The sequence below is a fragment of the Kogia breviceps genome, chromosome 4 (assembly GCF_026419965.1).
Source record: "Kogia breviceps isolate mKogBre1 chromosome 4, mKogBre1 haplotype 1, whole genome shotgun sequence".
Classification (NCBI taxonomy): domain Eukaryota; kingdom Metazoa; phylum Chordata; class Mammalia; order Artiodactyla; family Physeteridae; genus Kogia; species Kogia breviceps.
This window is the reverse complement of record NC_081313.1, coordinates 64,062,710-64,087,756: the sequence shown is the minus strand read 5'-3', so window position 1 is coordinate 64,087,756 and position 25,047 is coordinate 64,062,710. Positions and strand designations below refer to the sequence as shown.

Here is a 25,047-nt window from a genome sequence, read left to right as displayed (position 1 = left end):
ATAGGAAATCCAGTGGAAGCATCCCTAGAGGTAGCATAAGACCAATGTGGTACAGGCTTTGATGGCATCGCTATCAGAATACATTCACAATTCTGTCCATTTCCATTAGAACTGTTGAAACTGCATACTTAGGAGACTGAAGTATGATCAAAATGCTACCTGTATAGCCTGAGGATCAAGAGCTACCCCTCATTCCCTTAGGACATCTCACACACTTGAGTGGAGCCACTGCCGCCCAACGTGGGGAAACCTCGCAATAGAATAGCTTAGCTTTTAATCTTATGCTATCAGACTACCGCCCATCATCCTTCCATTTTCCAGTCTTCTACAGATCCCCAGCCACTCTTTTAAGGTCTTGAGCTCTTAGCTCCCAGATCATTGTCAGTCCTTTCCCCAACATCACTCTTGTCATAATTTTTGGTGACTGCAATACGCACACAAACAACATTCCAATGACGTAGCCTCTCTCGGGTCTTTGAACTTCTTCCTCTAAGGATCTTGTCTTCCATTGACCTCAGTCAACACTACCTTAATCGTACTCTAGACCTTGTCATTGTCAATAACTGCATCCCCTTCCCTATCTCAGTTTCAGGCACACTATTCTACGACCATCTCCTTATCTTTGAGTTCATTGCCTTTGGAAACCTGACTCCCCAAATCCCTTCCCACCACCAGGACCTGAATTCATTGATCCTACCACCTTACTGCTGACCAAAACCCCTTCACAAGATCATTTCCTTCTTGGAACAGTTTAGATTTCATGGCTCAGTGTTATAATCCCTTCCTTGCATACACCTTCAACTCCCTTATTCTTTTCTCACTTCATCATAGTAATCTCGCACAATACCAGTACCAGTTAAACCCAACCCTTCACCCACTCTGCTCCTGCACCCATGCAGCTGAAAGTGGCTAAAGAATATACAGCTACTCACCGTAGTCATAGCCACGAGCCTAATATGGGCTTTTAGTGCTACCTAGCAGTTATATTACACTTCCCTCATCCCATACATTCAGTTTTTTGCTCCTTGATCACTATTTTATACTTTTTCCTCTCTTCCCTGACCCTAACACTTCCCTCCCATCAGCACTGTTACCCGATGTCCTTGCTTCCTACCTGCATATGTGTCCAGTACTATTCCTTCCCTGTCCACCTAATTCCAATCTCTTGACTTATTCACCACATTCTATCCACTTCTGCCTATGCAAGTTTACTGCTCCAGCAATTCTGCCCTCTCTTTCCTACATCATTCCCTCCCTCATTATTGGTGTCATTTTTATCCCATCTAAACACACACACACACACACACACACACACACACACACACACACACTCTTTATATTTTTACATTTACTTCCAGGCACTACCCTGTTTCTCTGATCCTCTTTAGAGCAACTCTCCTTGAAAGAGTTCTCTCTACCAATTCTCTCCAATTCCAATTCCCCTATTATCACCTAATCAGGCTTTCGTCCCCCATTAAAGTTACCAAAATGCTCCAAGTTGTTAACCCCACAGTCAGTTCTCAGTTCTTATTTTATTTGACCTTCTTAATACAGTTGCTCATTCCCTCTTGCCTTGGTTTCCAGGACAGCCCATCTCCTGGTTTGCATCCTACAACCCTAGCTGATCCTCTTCATTCTCATTTGATGGCTCTTCATATTCCTAACCTCTAAATGTTGGCATGTCCCAGGGCTCAGCCCTTGGTCCTCTTCTCTCGTTCATTTGTGCTTACTTCCTTGGTAATCTCATTCAGACTAACAGCTTTCAACACTATCCATATGCTAGTAGACTCCCAAATGTATACCTCCAGCCCTGAAATCCAGACTAATAGCCAATCCTGCTCACTTGATTTATACATTTGGAATGGCTAACAGCATCTCAGACTTGACAGGTCAAGATAAAAACTCTTCATCTTTTCCGCTAAACCTGTTCTTATGTCAATCTTCCCCATTTAATAAATAGCAACTCCCTCCTTCTAGTTGTTCAGGTCAAAATCCTTGGACTTTTCTGCAAAATCCACATCAAACTCACCAACATATCTTATGGGCTCTACATTAAAAATATACCCAGAATTCAATCACTTATCACTACTTCCATTACAATCATCTCTTGCTTAGACTATTGCAATCGCCACCTAACAGGTCCCCCTGCTACAGTCACCTCTCACCTGGCTTATTGAAATAGCCATGAAACTGATCTCCCTACAGTCTATTCTTAACAGAGAACCCAGAGTGAACTTTTTAAACATAAGTCATATCATGCTACTTTTCTCCTCAAAACCCCACCAATCTCTCCCCATCTCATTTAGAGTAAAAGCAAAAATCTTTACAATGTCCTACTGTTATCTCTCTGACAGGCCCCTTCACCCACACTGACCTTGGCAGTTCCTCAAACAAGCAAGGCTGGCATGCTCCAGCCTCAGGCCCTCTGCACAGGTGGTCTCCTCTGTTTGCATCACTCTTCCCCCAGGTAGCCACATGGCTAGCACCAACTGCAATCTCTGCTCAAATGTCAACTTATCTTTAGGCCTTCCTAAATATTGGCTAGAGAAACTATGGGACACTCACATAATGTAATAAAATGTAGCAATTTTTAAAAAAATAGAATGCTCTTTAGATAGCAGTATGGAAAGATGTCCAGGAAATATTAAGTGAAAAAAGCGAGTATATATTAAAGTACTTGCCTTTCGTTTAAGAAGGGGGGAAATAAGACTGTGTATTCATGTTTGGTTGATCTACATCAAGAAACACTGAAAGGATATAAACAAAACTAATGAAAACAGTTACAGATAGCAAGTGAGGAAAATGGGGTGGGCAGAGACAGAGTTAAGAGTGAGACTTCTAACTGCTGTCTGATGTTTTCACATTGTTAGATAATTCTTTGAACCATGTAAATGAATTATCTACTCAAAAACAAATAAGTAACTAAAATTTTAAGTAAACTATCCAAGCAGTCCTTTTCCTCCCTTCTCCCCTTTCCTTCTTTATTTCTTCCACAGCACTCATCACCATATAAAATACTGCATCTTTCACTTATTCACTATTCGTTGTCTATATTCCCACATCAAAATTTAAGTTCCATGAAGGCAGGAACTTTCTGCTTTGTTCACTGATGAATCCTCAGCAGTAAAGGCACTATAAATATTTACTGCGCAAAAAAATTTACTAGAGATTCTCAGGACCTCTGTCAGTTTTTGTTCTTCCTAAAGTACTTCTGGGATCTCCTTCCTCCTCACAGAGACATCAGAAATACATCTACACGTGGAGCTTCTCCTGTAGAGCACCCACCGAACGCTGGCAGAGGACCTCGGACCTCCAAAAAGGCAAGAAACTCCCCACATATCTGGGTAGGGCAAAAGAAAAAAGAATAAACAGGGACAAAAGAATAGGGACGGGACCTACGCCAGTGGGAGGGAGCCGAGAAGGAGGAAAGACTCCCACACACTAGAGGCCCCTTCGCGGGCGGAGACTGCGGGCGCCGGAGGGGGAAGCTCCGGAGCCGCGGAGGACAGCTCAGGCACAGGGGTGTGGAGGGCAAAGCGGAGAGATTCCCGCAGAGGATCGGTGCCGACCGGCGCTCACCAGCCCGAGAGGCTTGTCTGCTCGCCCGCCGGGGCGGGCGGGGCCGGGAGCTGAGGCTCGGGCTTCAGTCGGATCCCGGGGAAAGGGCTGGAGTTGGCAGAGTGAAGACAGCTTGAAGGGGGCTAGTGCGCCACGGCTGGCCGGGAGGGAGTTCGGGAGAAGTCTGGAGCTGCCGAAGAGGCAAGAGACCTTTTCCTCCCTCTTTGCTGCCTGGGCGCGAGGAGAGGGGATTAAGTGCGCCGCTTAAAGGAGCCCTAGAACCGGGCGCGGAGCTGCCGAAGAGACAAGAGACTTTTTCTTGCCTCTTTGCTTCCTCGGGTGTGAGGTGAGGGGATTAAGAGCACCGCGTAGAGGAGCTCCAGAAACGGGCGCGAGCCGCGGCTGTCGGCACGGACAGTAGAGACGGGTGTCGGACGCTAAGGTTGCTGCTGCCACCACCACCAAGAGGCCTGTGTGTGAGCACAGGTCACTCTCCACACCGGCCCTCCCGGGAGCCCGTGCAGTCCGCCACTGCCGGGGTCCCGGGATCCAGGGACAGCTTCCCCGGGAGAACGCACGGCGCGCCTTGGGCCTGTGCAGCGTCACGTCGGCCTCTGACGTCGCGGACTCGCCCCGCCCCCGTGCCACTCCCTCCCCCCAGCCTGAGTGAGCTGGAGCCCCCGAATCAACTGCTCCTTTAACATCGTCCTGTCTGAGCGAAGGGCAGTCGCCCTCGGACAACCTACATGCAGAGGCGGGACCAAGTCCAAAGCTGAACCCCAGGAGCTGTGCGAACAGAGAGGAGAGGGGGAGATCTCTCCCAACAGCCTCAGAAGCGGCGGATTAAAGCTCCACAATCAACTTGAAGTGCCCTGCATCTGTTGAAAACCTGAATAGACAACGAATCATCCCAAGTTGAGGAGGTGGACTTTGGGAGCAAGATATACTATTATTTTCCCCTTTTTTCTCTTTTTGTGGGTGTGTATGTGTGTGCTGCTGTGTGAGATTTTGTCTGTATAGCTTTGCTTGCACCATTTGTCCTAGGGTTAGACCGACCCATTTTTCTGTTTTTTGTTTGTTTGTTTGTTTGTTTTTTGTTTTTTTTTTTGTTTTTTAAAAGGAAATTTTTCTTCTTAATAATTATTTTTTATTTTAATAACTATACTTTATACTACTCTGTCTTCTCCCTTTCTTTCTTCCTTTCTTCCCTCCTTCCCTCCTTTCTTCCTTCCTTCCCCCTTCTTTCCTCCCTTCCTCTCTTCCTTCCTCCCTTTCTTCCTCTGCACCTTCCGTCCTTGCTTTCTTGCTTCCTTCCTTCATTTCTTCCTTCCTTTCTTCCTTCCTTCCCTCCCTCCCTCCTTCCTTCCTTTTCTTTCCTCTCTATTTATTCTACCTTTTATTTTGAGCCGTGTGGATTAAAGGTTCTTGGCGCCCCAGCCAGGCACCAGGGCGGTGTCCCTGAGGTGGGAGAACCAACCTCAAGACACTAGTCCACAAGAGACCTCCGAGCTCCACGTAATATCAGACGGCGAAAATCTCCCAGAGACCTCCATCTCAACACCAAGACCCAGCTTCACTCAAGGACCAGCAAAGAACAGTGCTGGACACCCTATCCCCAACAAAGAGCAAGACAGGTCTACAGCCCCATCCATTAGCAGAGAGACTGCCTAAAATCATAATAAGGTTACCAACATCCCCAAACACACCACCAGACAAGGACCTGCCCACCAGAAGGACAAGATCCAGCCTCATCCACCAGAACAGAGGCACTAGTTCCCCCAACCAGGGAATCTACTCAACCCACTGAACCAACCTTAGCCACTGGGGACAGCCACCAAAAACAACAGGAACTACGAACCTGCAGCGTGCAAAAAGGAGACCTCAAACACAGTAAGATAAGCGAAATGAGAAGACAGAAAAACACACAACAGATGAAGGAGCAAGATAAAAACACACCAGACCTAACAGATGAAGAGGTAATAGCCAATCTACCTGAAAGAGAATTTAGAATAATGATGGTGAAGATGATGCAAAATCTTGGAAATAGAATAGACAATTTGCAAGAAACAGTTAACAGGGACCTAGAAGAAATAAAGAGGAAGCAAGCAACGATGAGCAACACAATAAATGAAATTAAAAATACTCTAGATGGGATCAATAGCAGAATAACTGAGGCAGAAGGACGGATAAGTGACCTGGAAGATAAAATAGTGGAAATAACTACTGCAGAGCAGAAGAAAGAAAAAAGAATGAAAAGAACTGAGGACAGTCTCAGAGACCTCTGGGACAACATTAAACGCACCAACATTCGAATTATAGGGGTCCCAGAAGAAGAAGAGAAAAAGAAAGGGACTGAGAAAATATTTGAAGAGATTATAGTTGAAAACTTCCCTAATATAGGAAAGGAAATAGTCAATCAAGTCCAGGAAGCACAGAGAGTTCCATACAGGATAAACCCAAAGAGAAACACGCCACGACACATAATAATCAAACTGTCAAAAATTAAATACAAAGAAAACATATTAAAAGCAGCAAGGGAAAAACAACAAATAACACACAAGGGAATCCCCATAAGATTAACATCTGATCTTTCAGCAGAAACTCTACAAGCCAGAAGGGAGTGGCAGGACATATTTAAAGTGATGAAGGAAAAAAACCTACAACCAAGATTACTCTACCCAGCAAGGATCTCATTCAGATTTGATGGAGAAATTAAAACCTTTACAGACAAGCAAAAACTGAGAGAGTTCAGCACCACCAAACCAGCTCTACAACAAACCCTAAAGGAACTTCTCTAGGCAAGAAACACAAGAGAAGGAAAAGACCTACAAGAACAACCCGAAACAAGTAAATGGTAATAGGAACATACATATCGATAATTACCTTAAATGTAAATGGATTAAATGCTCCCACCAAAAGACACAGACTGGCTGAATGGATACAAAAACAAGACCCATATATATGCTGTCTACAAGAGACCCACTTCAGACCTAGGGACACATACAGACTGAAAGTAAGGGGATGGAAAAAGATATTCCATGCAAATGGAAATCAGAAGAAAGCTGGAGTAGCAATTCTCATATCAGACAAAATAGACTTTAAAATAAAGACTATTACAAGAGACAAAGAAGGACACTACATAATGATCAAGGGATCGATCCATGAAGAAGATATAACAATTGTAAATATTTATGCACCCAACATAGGAGCACCTCAATACATAAGGCAAATACTAACAGCCTTAAAAGGGGAAATCGACAGCAACACAATTATAATGGGGGACTTTAACACCCCACTTTCACCAATGGACAGATCATCCAAAATGAAAATAAATAAGGAAACACAAGCTTTAAATGATACATTACACAAGATGGACTTAATTGATATTTATAGGACATTCCATCCAAAAACAACAGAATACACATTTTTCTCAAGTGCTCATGGAACATTCTCCAGGATTGATCATATATTGGGTCACAAATCTAGCCTTGGCAAATTTAAGAAAATTGAAATCGTATCAAGTATCTTTTCCGACCACAACGCTATGAGACTAAATATCAATTATAGGAAAAGATCTGTAAAAAATACAAACACATGGAGGCTAAACAATACACTACTTAATAACGAAGTGATCACTGAAGAAATCAAAGAGGAAATCAAAAAATACTTAGAAACAAATGACAATGGAGACACAACGACCCAAAACCTATGGGATACAGCAAAAGCAGTTCTAAGAGGCAAGTTTATAGCAATACAATCATACCTTAAGAAACAGGAAACATCTCGAATAAACAACCTAACTTTGCACTTAAAGCAATTAGAGAAAGAAGAACAAAAAACCCCCAAATTTAGCAGAAGGAAAGAAATCATAAAGATCAGATCAGAAATAAATGAAAAAGAAGTGAAGGAAACAATAGCAAAGATCAATAAAACTAAAAGCTGGTTCTTTGAGAAGATAAATAAAATTGATAAACCATTAGCCAGACTCATCAAGAATAAAAGGGAGAAGACTCAAATCAATAGAATTAGAAATGAAAAAGGAGATATAACAACTGACACTGCAGAAATACAAAAGATTATTAGAGATTACTACAAGCAACTGTATGCCAATAAAATGGACAACCTGGAAGAAATGGACAAATTCTTAGAAATGCACAACCTGCCGAGACTGAACCAGGAAGAAATAGAAAATATGAACAGACCAATCACAAGCACTGAAATTGAAACTGTGATTAAAAATCTTCCAGCAAACAAAAGTCCAGGACCAGATGGCTTCACAGGCGAATTCTATCAAACATTTAGAGAAGAGCTAACACCTATCCTTCTCAAACTCTTCCAACAGATAGCAGAGGGAGGAACACTCCCAAACTCATTCTATGAGGCCACCATCACCCTGATACCAAAACCAGACAAAGACGTCACAAAGAAAGAAAACTACAGGCCAATATCACTGATGAACATAGATGCAAAAATCCTCAACAAAATATTAGCAAACAGAATCCAACAGCACATTAAAAGGATCATACACCATGATCAAGTGGGGTTTATCCCAGGAATGCAAGGATTCTTCAATATACGCAAATCAATCAATGTGATACACCATATCAACAAACTGAAGGAGAAAAACCATATGATCATCTCAATAGATGCAGAGAAAGCTTTTGACAAAATTCAACACTCATTTATGATAAAAACCTTGCAGAAAGTGGGCATAGAGGGAACTTTCCTCAACATAATAAAGGCCATATATGATAAACCCACAGCTAGCATCGTTCTCAATGGTGAAAAACTGAAACCATTTCCACTAAGATCAGGAACAAGACAAGGTTGCCCACTCTCACCACTCTTATTCAACATAGTTTTGGAAGTTCTAGCCACAGCAATCAGAGAAGAAAAAGAAATAAAAGGAATCCAAATAGGAAAAGAAGAAGTAAAGCTGTCACTGTTTGCAGATGACATGATACTATACATAGAGAATCCTAAGGATGCTACCAGAAAACTACTAGAGCTAATCAATGAATTTGGTAAAGTTGCAGGATACAAAATTAATGCACAGAAATCTCTGGCATTCTTATACACTAATGATGAAAAATCTGAGAGTGAAATTAAGAAAACGCTCCCATTTACCATTGCAACAAAAAGAATAAAATATCTAGGAATAAACCTACCTAAGGAGACAAAAGACTTGTATGCAGAAAACTATAAGACACTGATGAAAGAAATTAAAGATGATACAAATAGGTGGAGAAATATACCATGTTCTTGGATTGGAAGAATCAACATTGTGAAAATGACTCTACTACCCAAAGCAATCTACCGATTCAATGCAATCCCTATCAAATTACCACTGGCATTTTTTACAGAACTAGAACAAAAAATTTCACAATTTGTATGGAAACACAAAAGACCCCGAATAGCCAAAGCAATCTTGAGAACGAGAAATGGAGCTGGAGGAATTAGGCTCCCTGACTTCAGACTCTACTACAAGGCTACAGTAATCAAGACAATATGGTACTGGCACAAAAACAGAAATATAGATCAATGGAACAGGATAGAGAGCCCAGAGATAAACCCACACACATATGGTCACCTTATCTTTGATAAAGGAGGGAAGGATATACAGTGGAGAAAAGACAGCCTCTTCAATAAGTGGTGCTGGGAAAACTGGACAGCTACATGTAAAAGTATGAAATTAGAACAATCCCTAACACCACACACAAAAATAAACTCAAAATGGGTTAAAGACCTAAATGTAAGGCCAGACACTATCAAACTCTTAGAGGAAAACATAGGCAGAACACTATACGACATAAATCACAGCAAGATCCTTTTTGACCCATCTCCTAGAGAAATGGAAATAAAAACACAAATAAACAAATGGGACCTAATGAAACTTAAAAGCTTTTGCACAGCAAAGGATACCATAAACAAGACCAAAAGACAACCCTCAGAATGGGAGAAAATATTTGCAAATGAAGCAACTGACAAAGGATTAATTTCCAAAATTTATAAGCAACTCATGCAGCTCAATAACAAAAAAACAAACAACCCAATCCAAAAATGGGCAGAAGAACTAAATAGACATTTCTCCAAAGAAGATATACAGATTGCTAACAAACACATGAAAGAATGCTCAACCTCATTAATCATTAGAGAAATGCAAATCAAAACTACAATGAGATATCATCTCACACCGGTCAGATTGGCCATCATCAAAAACTCTAGAAACAATAAATGCTGGAGAGGGTGTGGAGAAAAGGGAACCCTCTTGCACTGCTGGTGGGAATGTAAATTGATACAGCCGCTATGGAGAACAGTATGGAGGTTCCTTAAAAATCTACAAATAGAACTACCATACGACCCAGCAATCCCACTACTGGGAATATACCCTGAGAAAACTATAATTCAGAAAGACTCATGTACCAAAATGTTCATTGCAGCTCTATTTACAATAGCCAGGACATGGAAGCAACCTAAGTGTCCATCAACAGATGAATGGATAAAGAAGATGTGGCACATATATACAATGGAATATTACTCAGCCATAAAAAGAAATGTAACTGAGTTATTTATAATGAGGTGGATGGACCTGGAGTCTGTCATACAGAGTGAAGTAAGTCAGAAGGAGAAAAACAAATACCGTATGCTAACACATATATATGGACTCTAAGGGAAAAAAATGTCATGAAGAGGTTAGTGGTAGGACGGGAATAAAACACAGACTCACTCGAGCATGGACTTGAGGATATGGGGAGGGGGAGGGGTGGGCTGTGACGAAGTGGGGGAGTGGCAGGGACATATATACACTATCAAATGTAAATTAGATAGCTGGTGGGAAGCTGCTGCATAGCACAGGGAGATCACCTCTGTGCTGTGTGACCGCCTGGGGGGGTGGGATAGGGAGGGTGGGAGAGAGGGTGATGCAAGAGGGAGGAGATGTGGGAGCATGTGTGTATGTATAACTGATTTAGTTTGTTGTAGAGGGAAAACTAACACACTATTGTAAAACAATTATACTCCAATAAAGATGTTAAAAAAAAAAATAAATTAAAAAAAAAAAAATAAAGTACTTCTGTATAGATTACATGTAAAGACCCATTAATCACTCCATTTCCCTCAGTTTATGAAGGAGAGAATCTTCCCCAGCACACACTCAATAACAAGAAAACATACGTCAAATAGAGAAGAAAAAGAGAAAACTAGATGCCAAGATTCAAGATAAAGATATGAAAATTGGGGCTAATAATGAAACACCAATGATAGCTTTCTTATTTTCAATATCATAAGCTCATAAAGGTGAATTTATAACTCTTCTTTTAAGTAAGTAAAGTAAAAATTCTTTTAAGAAATACAAGTAGGTCTTTCACACGGCTCTTTAATTTATGCCAAGACAAACCTGTTGAGAAAAATACTGCTGACATCATCGTGGCTGATGGGGGGCTTCTTGGAGCTGGCCGCCATGCGCAGGGGCCGCAGGAAGCCATTGACCAGGATGTAGAGCTGGTGAACGTACTCCGACTCGGCCTCAACCATGGTGAACACAATCTGGTTTCTCTTCCTCATACTTTCAGCATGAGGGGAACAAATGTAATCCTGCACAATGGTCTTCCATTTCCTTCTACATAACCATCCTCGCATGAAGCTCTGAACCTACAGAACAACAACAACAAAACAAAAAACAAAACAAGAATCTCAGGACAGGGTGAGACGGCTTTCTTAAGCCAGTCAGTGGGGTGTCCATCCTGTGCCATACACACCCTGCTCTTTCATTGGTGCACTGGTGAGCCCACCACCAGAATAAATAATGTCAGGCTTTGGACCAGATAGCAGAAAAAAGATGATTTTAAAATAATATTTTTCTCAGCTTCACAAGTTTCTTCCACTGTTTAAGCTGTTTAAGCCTGCCTATAAGGACATCAGAAATTAATAACATCACATATTTAGTTGTTAACATTTCAAGAAAGGAATAAACTAAAGGTTTATTCTTTAACAATATAAAACTAGATATTAAAAATTTTTTTAATTGTGGTAAAAAACACACATAAAGTTTACTATCTTAATAATTTTTAAATGTATAGGTCAGTAGTGGTACGTATATTCACACTGCCATAGAAACAGATCTCTGGAACATTTTCATCTTGCAAAACTCAAGCTCTATAACTAATTAAACAACAACTCTCCATTTCCCCCTTCCTTCAGCCCCTGGCAACCACCATTCTACTTTCTGTTTTTATGAATTTAATTACTTTAGGTACTCATATAAGTGGAATCATACAGTATCTGTCTTTTTGTGACTGGCTTATTTCACTTAGCATAATGTCCTTAAGGTTCATCCACATTGTAGCATGTGTCAGGATTTCCTTCCTTTTTAAGGCTGAATAATACTCCATAGTATATATGTACAACATTTTGTTTATCCATTTATCTGTTGATGAACATTTGGGTTGCTTCCACTTCTTGGCTATCGTGAATAGTGCTGCAATAAACACAGGAGTGCAAATATCTCTTCAAGATCCTGCTCTCGATTCTTTTGGATATATACCCGGAAATCGGATTGCTGGATCATATGGCAGTTTTATTTTTAATTTTTTGAGAAACCACCATACTGTTTTCCATAGCAGCTGAACCACCTTACAATCTCACCGACAGTGCAAAAGGATTCCAATTTCTCTGTATCTTCATCAGTACTTGTTATTTTGGGAGACTTTTTTGATAGTAGCCATCCAAGCGGGTGTGAGGTGATATTGCACTGCAGTTTTGATTTGTATTTCTCTGATGCTAGTGATGCTGGTCATCTTTTCATGTGTTAGTGATTTCTCTAAAGAATCACCTTTGAGAGAAATGTCTATCGTCTTTAGAGAAATGTCTATTCAAAACCTCTGCTTATTCTTTTTTTTTTTTTTGTGGTACATGGGCCTCTCACTGCTGTGGCCTCTCCCCTTGCGGAGCACAGGCTCCGGACGCGCAGGCTCAGCGGCCATGGCTCATGGGCCCAGCCGCTCCGCAGCATGCAGGATCCTCCCGGACCGGGGCACAAACCCGCATCCCCTGCATCGGCAGGCAGACTCTCAACCACTGCACCACCAGGGAAGCCCCCTTTGCTTATTCTTAAATCGGGTTTGATTTTTTTGTTATGACTGAGTTTTTGTTTTTAATTAAGCTTAAAAAATAAGTGTTAGAGATCAGTTCATAAGACCTCTTCTTTTTATAGATGAATAAACTTGAAGGCCAAGTCTAGTTGCAGCTTTCCTGTGTGGTTAGTCATACAGGAATGACTTGGCCTTCTTTTATCTGCTTTTTGTTAACTGTAAGGACTCTCTTTTCCAGCCACATGGGCAAAACACATGTTAACAATTTACAATGGTGTTATTTTGTGGAAAAACGAAAACAAAACAACAAAAACAAGAAATAAAACTTAAGATCAATTTTGTAGGAACATGAAAGGCTCTAATATTGATCTGAATTCCCTAGATATGACTTGAAAAATAACAGGCAAACTGGACAAAGTGCACTGGCCTTTGCGTTTCAGCCAACAAACATTTACTGAGAGTCTTTTAAATGCCCAAGTAAATGCTGGGTGCTAAACAGATAGGTATATGCCATAATCCTTAACCCAAAGGCTCTGCTACTAACCTACTGGGTGAACTTGAACTCTGGGCTCCATTTCCTTATCTATAAAATAACTGACCAAAATATCTGAAGTCCTTTCTAAATATTAAAACAATTATATGATAATTTATTAGGATTTGTTATATCTAAGTGGCAGATTCAGCAACAAAGCAGGTTGCAAATTCATATATAATTAAAAGCATTAAATTACTATCAAATATTTTTTTAGTATCATTGTTTTCTTTTCAACACATTCTTATACTTTTTATTTTTTAACACTATTTCACCCATATGGTCTAAATTATCATGCACTTAAACAACTACTCTTCTTTTGCAATATTTAAAATTCTCTCATTTACCAACTGATGTCAGCATACTACCAATTTTTATAACAGGCATTCATACAGTTGCCATACCTCAAACAATAAAAATTAAACACATCTTAGTAGAATTATGTGGAGGAAATTATATGCATATGATTTGGAGAAATCTAATGGGAAATTTCTGTGAACCAATTTCAATTTTTGGTCTCTTGAAGTTAAAAAATTTTGTTGATATTTGTCAAGATCAGAATACAGAAACTAATTCATTTGTATACATCCCTTTCCACACAGACATTAGTTTGACTGGGGACACAATGGACCATAGAGTTAAATTCAAAACCTATTTAACAAGTTCAAAACTGAGGTTTTAAAAAACTTATTTCTATTAAGAAATAGGAAGATAGAAACTGGAAAAATTATGTATTTTATCATTATTCCTCCATTTAACAGAAGTATTTTCAAAAATCAACTTAACTGAGTTTTGTGTTAAATAAAATCTTTCTATTTACTTGGGCAAGTATTACCTGCTGAGCAAAAGCTGGCTTACTTACTTACTATCAGTTTCTACAATAGGATTTTACTACAATTGTTATTTTACTGATACCTTTGTTTATATGCAGCTGCATAAGCATTCACCTTGTAACAATAAAATAAAGCAAATTCAATTTTAAAATTTTTAAATTCTAAGAGAGGAATGTTGTTATTTTACTTTGTTATTTCTTGAAAACTGAAAACAGTGCAACTTAGCCCTAAGGAGCATTTCTATTTCAAATTCTGAGCAATATTTAAAGTTGTTTTGCAACTGAAGGGGAATAATTACTTAGCATGAGAAAACAGGAATAAGAAAAAATTTAGAAGAAATAGTTCTTTAACTGAGAAGCTTTTCACATAATGTTAAAGCTGAGTAAGTGCTTTTAAGCAGGACAATTAAGATTATGGAACTCAAAATCAAGATGATATAAAACAAACAAAGTAGACTAGAGTGAGTGCCTGGGTCTGGTTAATTGCAAAAGTTGTACAGTTGTAAATGACAATAAGGTGAAAAGAGATGCTGATTATGTGGATGTTAAACAAGAAAGAAACAACAATAAACCAGAAACCTGAGCAGATGTATTGATTCACTCAATCTTCTCACACATTCAAAACAAAACAAAAAATTCTCTGAATAAGCACTGAAGACTAAAGCTAAAAGAAATGTTTTTGAAATGCAATTTTAAAACTACTCCCCCCAAATATAAAAGCAGCACAAAATCAGAAGGTTCAGCAGCACTTAAATAACCCAACTGGAGCACACTACTGTCTGGCTTCATGTCTGGCTTTGGCATCCTTCTCACAGAATCTACAAGTGGATTCCCAGAACTGGAAAGAAATCTCAAGCTGAAACTTTTCCAGAGAAGAAACCATGTGTGATCACTCTGAAGGGCAAGTCTGGGAGCCATCGGAAGAGAAACACCAAGATTGTTCCCAGCTCAAGAGTCAGGGTGGCAAAGACATCACTACAGAAAGACCACTGGTCACCACGCTCTCCCAAAGCTGGAAACCCCAGGCATCCTACCTTTTTAATCTTCTTGATGTCTGGATCCTCATCTTCTTGATTGCTTTGATAAGGTCGCATTCGTTCCTTGGTTTTATTAAGGGCGACAATCTATAACACAAAATTGGTCCATTTCATGATTTAGGAAATACTAGACTATAGCCATAAATCATAGGAAGTTATGCCTACAGGCAGCTTATCCTCAGGAAATGTTTGCTTTTTATGCACCTTATCTTCCTTCAGTGCTGAGGCAGGGGAAGAAGACTGAACTTCACCTCAAGCTTGTTTTGCTATGCTACTAACAAAAGTGCTTGTAAGAAGTGACTGTGGAAAGTGTGAACTGGGATCTGGTTTAGAGAAATGTTAGTCCAAAACTGGGCCCTGAATGCCAGTGATGACCAGACCAAGGTCTTCTCAGCATCCCAGTGACATGTCAATCATCTTACCAAAGGCAGCTTTCTGTAATGCCCTGTGATCTCCAAATGCAGTGACACTCAGCTCAAAGCTCTTGCTTCCTATAATCAGCCTGTGGCCTTCCAAGTACACACAGTATAGCACCCACAGATCTCCTTTGGAAAATGGTAACTGCAAAAGGAACTTCAGAGCCCAGGGGTTGGTCCAAGCCAGCCAAGAAAGACAAAAATGCAAAAAGAACTGAAACAACTTGGGATCTCTTTAAAGACCCAGCTCAGTTCTGTGACCCACGAAGGGTGACTCAAAACCAGGCAGCCTCTGAGCTACACTTAGTGATGACATTCCCTGGACTATCACTCAATTGCAGGTTCTTGCAAACTTAAGGACCTACTCAGATTTACTAACAAGCAAACAATTAAAACACTGGGGTTATAATTGCCCCCTCTGCCCCGTCTTCACATTTTGCCCCATTACCAAATACTCTCTTCTGCCACTTTTCTGGCAGGGAAGTGGGAAAATAAAAGGAGTAGGAAACAAGTTATGGTTCCTGTCAAGCGACCACACAAGACATACCTGCTACTGACAGTTTCTAGCTGCAATATATATTCAGACTAAAATAGAACAGAGTGAAGACAGAGAAGCACACACAAATAAATATTGGGGAACATCGCCTGGTGCTGAGTTCCTCTCACGGAGTAAATGCCTACCTCTTTCACTTAGCAGACAAGCATCTGCTCCAGCTAACTGTGGCATATACAGAACACAATAATTTTGTTTTAAATTACAGTGCCTGATATAGTCTTTTAAGATGCAGGTTTGTTAAGTTTTCTGTTGTTGTTTTCATTCTCTCAGATTTCAGGGTTGGATCGGGAAGTTAACAGCACTAATGATACGGTGAATAGTCTGCAACTTATCATCATCAGAGAGGCAATCATATCCCAATAGGAATCAGCTTATACCCATGCGCTATCTGCTGGAGGTGATGTACACAGGCAGTAGGGGGTGAAAACCCTCCCAGGATTTGCACAGTATGTCTTAGAAGAAGACGTGAGGAAATGGAGAAGAAAATGTTGAATGACAGAAAAACGACAAGAAGTTACCAAGGCTGAGGCGCTGCACTGTTTCTGTCAACAAGGATACAGTTAGTAGTAGTAGGTTTCATTCTGTCCTATTCTTTACTTTGGAGCTAAGAAGACACTACTGCACCACTGGTCAAAAAGAGTAGAAAAACCTCATTTGCTACATTCCTCTTCAATTCTTCAGATATTGATCACTTCCCACTAGGCATGACAGGACAGCAAGGGAAGGTATACTCAGGTTTCTGTACACAGATGGAGGTGCCTCGGAGACAAGGGAGGACCCAGACACACCACCATGGCTGCTGGCTCCACGACCACCTTCTGCTCTCACTGGAGTCAGTCTCCCTACCTGGGGGTGCAAAACCTGAGGAGTTTTTAAACTTGGAGTGGGGCTGGAAGTGAATTCCAACTTCAGGAAAAAAATGCACCCTAGCATTACGTCTTATACTTAATGAGTTTTTCAAAATTCTAGAGGGGAGAAAGTTGGACTCCTGAGCTTGAGAAAAAGTCAAGACTTTCTGAATTCATGTTTGGACCTGCCTTAGTTGTCATTCGGACTTGAAGTGAATCCATCACAGACTCACAATTATCATTACCGTGAGTCAATCTGAAAAACAGTTAAATATTACAGTCAACTCTTGAATAGTCAAGCAAATGAAGGACATCAGGAGCACAAATAATTTAAAAATAGCATATTATCCTGATATTTTACTGTAGCGTATTTACCTAATCCTAACATAGACAGTACATTCACTTCTCATGTATGTGTTGATGGCAGAGGAACTAAATTTGGGATCAAAATTTTGCCCTGATAGGCCTTAAGTAATCATGAGGAGATGACAAAAAACATGAAACAATGAGAAGGAATCTATCAACTGGGAAATACCTCTGATTTAAGCCTTTCGATTTCTGTATCTTGATCTTCAAGTTGATGTCGGAGTTGGTTAGCTGCAATTTTTTCTGTCTCTACGATCTGAACTAGATGAATGTACTTCTGCATTAACACTTCCCTCTCAATCAAAATGTCTGCATAACTTAAGAGAAAATTACAGTTAGTCACTGAGATATTGTTCTACTACAGTTTCATACAGAACAGCATATACTACATTTATTTAAAAAGAAGCCATAAACATAGTTTGTTAGCTAACTCTACTTTATGTAAACATTAATGTTTGGCTTACACTTGATATCCTTTAGCCATACAGAATTTGAATCATCATCATCTTATATAACCTTTAGAAGAGTTCATATAACGATAGCTGCGACCCACGACTTTGTCATATAAATGAGAAAGATGCAAAGAAAATCTATTGTTTTATAAAGAAGATAGTGGATCTCCTTTAACAAAAACTGAAGTCTTTGAATTGATGGCACATATTCAAACTCTTTTACTGGGTAAGTCACTAGCCAATCAGAACAGACCTGCTACCAAGCAGAATGAATGCAAGGACCATCAGAACAGGCACTGGCTGGAAAGAACTATAATGACTGTACCAGTGACCACCAGCCCAGCCTGGCTCTCCTTAGAATTATGAGACCATTGACTTCTCTCCAAAACCAACAGAGGCAAAATTTTCATTCTAAAAATAAGTGTAGATTATTGGGCAATAAAATCATCAGCCTAACTTGAGTATACTTCTTTGGCCAAGTGTGAAAAAGGCAAAGCTCTCTCTTAGAGTTTTTTATTGATCTTTGTGGCACCTAGATTTTTGCTTCCAGATCTTCTTGCACTATTCAGGGTAGCAAAATGTATGTTCCTCCTTTCACATAATCTTTCCCAAATGCTATGATAATAGTAATAAATAATAATAACTATTTATTGAGTGTGTAGGATGTACCACATATATTCTCATTCTCCCAGAAACTCCAAGAGATAGGCTTTATCACCCCAACTGTACAGAGAAAGAATCTGACCCTCACAGAGGTCACACAGCTAGAAGGTGGCAGAGCTGGGATTCAAATCGAGGTCTGTCTGACCCTAAGCCCATGTTCTTAACCACAAACTAAACTGTCTCTCTAATGAGAAGCAGCACACTGGATATAAAGAAGAATGTTACAACAGACATGTTTTAAGATATCTGCCCACTTGAGATATCTTCTATCCACTTACCTCTTCTCTGAGAACTTGGGCTGTGGCAGCCATGTTTATAACACAAAATCTGCCCTCATGACCACACTTCACTGGTCTAAAAAAACATAACTGGCCCAAGCTAAACAAACTGGATTCTTTCTCCTTGGAATCTCGGATTGTGCCTCTAACTTATTTGCTTGAACTGAGATGATATGAACTTGGAAGCTGAGGTTACTACTGTTGGTTAGCTATATTTGGCCACACCCATGCCAAAGCAAAGTACGTCTGCTGAGAGAGAAAAGAATAAGCAGATGTTCAGAAAAACAGAGACAAGAGAGACAGAAAAGTAATAACTTCCTGGGTATCTGTTGGCTTCTAGTTTCTGGTTCCAGACCCTCGTGATATCTGAATATAATTTTCCCCTTGGGTTTGGTGAGATACGATTGCAGTTTCCACCCGATAACTTCTCCTTTTAACCTAAACTAGTTTGAAATATCTTTGTGTTACTTGGAACTAAAAGAGTCTTAAGACAGTTCTAAAATCACAATTTTAGTTCAATTATCTCACATTCTCAGCACTTATATCACGTGTGCCATTAGTGTTAGAAAAAAAATACATAGTGTCAGCAATATTTTTAAGTCACTTGTTCTAAGAAATTACCCTAAGAGAGTAGAAAGAAAGGCTGTGTAAGTGTAAGTGGGAAGAGGGGGAAAGAAGAAAAAAAGAGTACAGTCTTCACAGAAATATGCTTTGGGGTACTTTAAAAGGAGAAAGTAATAACAGAGCAGGAGAAAATTAGTTAATATAATGAAAATTCTTTCTTTTCTCATCAATTTTATTAGAAACATGCCAAATTTCTTACAAATTTGTTAGATCAGTGTTAGGTAGCAAACAAGTATTTTATTTGCTCCTATAAAAAGAAAAAGTCCAGACCAGGATGTGCAGCTGAATTCATGCAGACTCATCACCAATATCTGCCTCCCTTCATTTCCAAGATCCCACTGAAATGCTAGGAAAATAGTTTCTGTTTAAAGAATGAAACCATAACAACATTATAAAACAGGAAAATATGCTGTCAATAGACCAGAAGGTTTATGAAATTCCATAAAGAGAAAAACCAAGTAGAATCAGAGTGGTGGGAAAAGTAGAGCAAGGAAACCACACATGCAGAGCCCTTGCAAAAGCATGGTTCCCACCAAGAATGGCCAGAGATGCTCCAAGCCAGAATCAACAAATACAAAGGACGGGAGTGGGCAAGGGAACGATCATCAGGGTCTTTCATTAAAAAGTGAGAAAGTTGAGGTGCTGGCACAGCCATTTCATACCTGGGAACTCGGGTCTGAAGAGGCCACCGGGGAATGCAGCCTCTGCATGCAGCACCCTATGAGCCAGTGAAACTAGACTAAGCACAAAGGACAAGAAAAAAAAAAAAAGCCATGTGGAGGACAGGCTCTTGGTGCTCCAGACAGGGGTCAGGGCTCTGCCACTGAGGTGGGAGAGCCAGGTTCAGGACACTGGTCCACAAGAGACTTCCCAGCTCCACGTAATATCAAATGGTGAAAATCTCCCAGAGATCTCCATCTCATCGCCAAGAACCAGCTTCACTCAACGACCAGCAAGCTACAGTGCTGGACACCCTATGACAAACAACTAACAAGACAGGAACACAGCCCCATCCATTAGAAGAGAGGTTGCCTAAAATCATAATAAGGCTACATACAGCCCCAAACACACCACCAGACGTGGACCTGCCCACCACAAAGACAAGATCCAGACTCAGCCACCAGAACAAAGGCACTAGTCCCCTCCACCAGGAAACCTACACAACCCACTGAACCAACCTTAGCCACTGGGGACAGACACCAAAAACAACGGGAACTACTAACCTGCAGCCTGTGAAAAGGAGACCCCAAACATAGTAAGATAAGCAAAATGAGAAGACAGAAAAACACACAGCAGATGAAGGAGCAAGGTAAAAACCCACCACCTAACAAATGAAGAGGAAATAGGCAGTCTACCTGAAAAACAATTCAGAATAATGATAGTAAAGATGATCCAAAATCTTGGAAAGAGAAAATGCAAGAAATGTTTAACAAGGACCTAGAAGAACTAAAGAAGAAACAAGCGATGATGAACAACACAAAAATGAAATTTAAAATACTCTAGAAGGGATCAATAGCAGAGTGACTGAGGCAGAAGAACGGATAAGTAACCTGGAAGATAAAATAGTGGAAATAACTACTGCAGAGCAGAATAAAGAAAAAAGAAGGAAAAGAACTGAGGACAGTCTCAGAGACCACTGGGACAACATTAAACACACCAACATTTGAATTACAGGGGTCCCAGAAGAAGAGAAAAAGAAAGGGACTGAGAAAATATTTGAAGAGATTACAGTTGAAAACTTCCTTAATATGGGAAAGGAAATAGTTAAGTCCAGGAAGCACAGAGAGTCCCATACAAGATAAAAACAAGGAGAAATACGACAAGACACATATTAATCAAACTATCAAAAATTAAATACAAAGAAAACATATTAAAAGCAGCAAGGGAAAAACAACAAATAACACACAAGGGAATCCCCATAAGGTTAACATCTGATCTTTCAGCAGAAACTCTGCAAGCAAGAAGGGAGTGGCAGCACATATTTAAAGTGATAAAGGAGAAAAACCTACAACCAAGATTACTCTACTTAGCAAGGATCTCATTCAGATTTGATGGAGAAATTAAAACCTTTACAGACAAGCAAAAGCTGTGAGAGTTCAGCACCACCAAACTAGCTTTACAACAAACGCTAAAGGAACTTCTCTAGGCGAGAAACACAAGAGAAGGAAAAGACCTACAAGAACAAACTCGAAATAATTAAGTAAATGGTAATAGGAACATACATATCAATAATTACCTTAAGTGTAAATGGATTAAATGCTCCCACCAAAAGACACAGACTGGCTGAATGGATACAAAAACAAGACCCATATATATGCTGTCAACAAGAGACCACTTCAGACCTAGGGACACATACAGACTGAAAGTGAGGGGATGGAAAAAGATATTCCATGCAAATGGAAATCAAAAGAAAGCTGCAGTAGCAATTCTCATATCCGACAAAATAGACTTTAAAATAAAAACTATTACAAGAGACAAAGAAGGACACTACATAATGATCAAGGGATTGATCCATGAAGAAGACATAACAACTGTATACTTATGCACCCAACATAGGAGCACCTCAATACATAAGGCAAATACTAACAGCCATAAAAGGGGAAATCAACAGTAATACAATCATAGTAGGGGACTTTAACACCCCACTTTCACCAATGGACAGATCATCCAAAATGAAAATAAATAAGGAAACACAAGCTTTAAATGATACATTACAGAAGATGGACTTAATTGATATTTATAGGACATTCCATCCAAAAACAACAGAATACACATTTTTCTCAAGTGCTCATGGAACATTCTCCAGGATACATCGTATCTTGGGTCACAAATCTAGCCTTGGTAAATTTAAGAAAATTGAAATTGTATCAAGTATCTTTTCCAACCACAATGCTATGAGACTAGATATCAATTACAGGAAAAGATCTGTAAAAAGTACAAACACATGGAGGCTAAACAATACACTACTTAATAATGAAGTGATCACCGAGGAAATCAAAGAGGAAATCAAAAAATACTTAGAAACAAATGACAATGACGACCCAAAGCCTATGGGATGCAGCATAAGCAGTTCTAAGAGGGAAGTTTAGAGCAATACAATCCTACCGTAAGAAACAGGAAACATCTCGAATAAACAACCTAACTTTGCACCTAAAGCAATTGGAGAAAGAAGAACAAAAAAAACCCAAATTTAGCAAAAGGAAAGAAATCATAAAGATCAGATCAGAAATAAATGAAAAAGAAATGAAGGAAATGACAGCAAAGATCAATAAAAGTAAAAGCTGGTTCTTTGAGAAGGTAAACAAAACTGATAAACCATTAGCCAGACACAATAGGAAAAAAATGGAAAAGACTCAGATCAATAGAATTAGAAATTAAAAAGGAGAAGTAACAACTGACACTGCAGAAATACAAAAGATAATGAGAGATTACTACAAGCAACTGTATGCCAATAAAATGGACAACCTGGAAGAAATGGACAAATTCTTACAAATGCACAACCTGCTGAGACTGAACCAGGAAGAAATAGAAAATATGAACAGACCAATCACAAGCAATGAAATTTAAACTGTGATTAAAAATCTTCCAACAGGGCTTCCCTGATGACGCAGTGGTTGAGAGTCCGCCTGTCGATGCAGGGGACACGGGTTCGTGCCCCGGTCCAGGAAGATCCCACATGCCACGGAGCGGCTAGGCCCGCGAGCCATGGCCACTGAGCCTGTGTGTCCAGAGCCTGTACTCCACAACGGGAGAGGACACAACAGTGAGAGGCCCACGTGCCACAAAAAATAAAAAATAAATAAATAAATAAATAAATAAAATAAAATAAAATAAATACCATTGTAATGAGTCCATTAAAAAAAAAAAAAAAACTTCCAACAAACAAAAGCCCAGGACCAGATGGCTCTACAGGTGAATTCTATCAAACATTTAGAGAAGAGCTAACACCTATCCTTCTCAAACTCTTCCAAAAGATAGCAGAGGGAGGAACACTCCCAAACTCATTCTATGAGGCCACCATCACCCTGATACCAAAACTAGACAAAGACGTCACAAAGAAAGAAAACTACAGGCCAATATCACTGATGAACATAGATGCAAAAATCCTCAACAAAATGCTAGCAAACAGAATCCAACAGCACATTAAAAGAATCATACACCATGATCAAGTGGGGTTTATTCCAGGAATGCAAAGATTCTTCAATATACGCAAATCAATCAACGTGATATACCATATCAACAAACTGAAGGAGAAAAACCATATGATCATCTCAACAGATGCAGAGAAAGCTTTTGATAAAATTCAACACCCATTTATGATAAAAACCCTGCAGAAAGTAGGCATAGAGGGAACTTTTCTCAACATAATAAAGGCCATATATGACAAACCCACAGCCAACATCGTTCTCAATGGTGAAAACCTGAAACCATTTCCACTAAGATCAGGTACAAGACAAGGTTGCCCACTCTCACCACTCTTATTCAACATAGTTTTGGAAGTTCTAGCCACAGCAATCAGAGAAGAAAAAGAAATAAAAGGAATCCAAATCAGAAAAGAAGAAGTAAAGCTGTCACTGTTTGCAGATGACATGATACTATACATAGAGAATCCTAAGGATGCTACCAGAAAACTACCAGAGCTAATCAATGAATTTGGTAAAGTAGCAGGATACAAAATTAATGCACAGAAATCTCTGGCGTTCTTATACACTAATGATGAAAAATCTGAGAGAGAAATTAAGAAAACACTCCCATTTACCACTGCAACAAAAGGAATAAAATATCTAGGAAAAAACCTACCAAAGGAGATAAAAGATCTGTATGCAGAAAATTATAAGACACTGATGAAAGAAACTAAAGATGATACCAGTAGATGGAGAGATATACCATGTTCTTGGATTGGAAGAATCAACATTGTGAAAATGACTCTACTACCCAAAGCAATCTACAGATTCAATGCAATCCCTATCAAACTACCACTGGCGTTTTTTACAGAACTAGAACAAAATATTTCACAATATGTATGGAAACAGAAAAGACCCCGAATAGCCAAAGCAATCTTGAGAACGAAAAATGGAGCTGGAGGAATCAGGCTCCCTGATTTCAGAGTGTACTACAAAGCTACAGTAATCAGGATAGTATGGTACTGGCACAAAAACAGAAATATAGATCAGTGGAACAGGATAGAAAGCCCAGAGATCAACCCACACACATATGGTCACCTTATCTTTGATAAAGGAGGCAAGAATATACAGCGGAGAAAAGACAGCCTCTTCAATAGTGGTGCTGGGAAAACTGGACAGTTACATGTAAAAGTATGAAATTAGAACACTCCCTAACACCATACACAAAAATAAACTCAAAATGGATTAAAGACCTAAATGTAAGGCCAGACACGATCAAACTCTTAGAGCAAAACATAGGCAGAACACTCTATGACATAAATCACGGCAAGATCCTTTTTGACCCACCTCCTAGAGAAATGGAAATAAAAACAAAAATAAACAAATGGGACCTAATGAAACTTAAAAGCTTTTGCACAGCAAAGGATACCATAAACAAGACCAAAAGACAACCCTCAGAATGGGAGAAAATAGTTGCAAATGAAGCAACTGACAAAGGATTAATATCCAAAATTTATAAGCAACTCATGCAGCTCAATAATAAAAAAACAAACAACCCAATCCAAAAATGGGCAGAAGACCTAGAGACATTTTTCCAAAGAAGATATACAGATTGCCAACAAACACATGAAAAAATGCTCAACATCATTAATCATTAGAGAAATGCAAATCA

The 25,047-nt window shown here is 39.6% G+C and overlaps 1 protein-coding gene across 7 annotated transcripts in view; it reads right to left on the bottom strand.

Moving 5' to 3' along the window:
- The window catches only part of RASGRF2 (Ras protein specific guanine nucleotide releasing factor 2), a 244,035-nt gene that overhangs the window by 146,722 nt on the left and 72,266 nt on the right, over window positions 1-25,047 (bottom strand). For all 7 annotated transcript variants that reach the window (XM_059060647.2, XM_059060646.2, XM_059060648.2 and 4 more), the window contains exons 3-5: window positions 17,404-17,551; window positions 15,046-15,135; window positions 10,955-11,208 (exon numbers count right to left, since the gene is read on the bottom strand). In XM_059060647.2, the coding sequence (XP_058916630.1) occupies window positions 10,955-11,208; window positions 15,046-15,135; window positions 17,404-17,551 (492 nt within the window). The remainder of the gene's footprint in view (window positions 1-10,954; window positions 11,209-15,045; window positions 15,136-17,403; window positions 17,552-25,047) is intronic.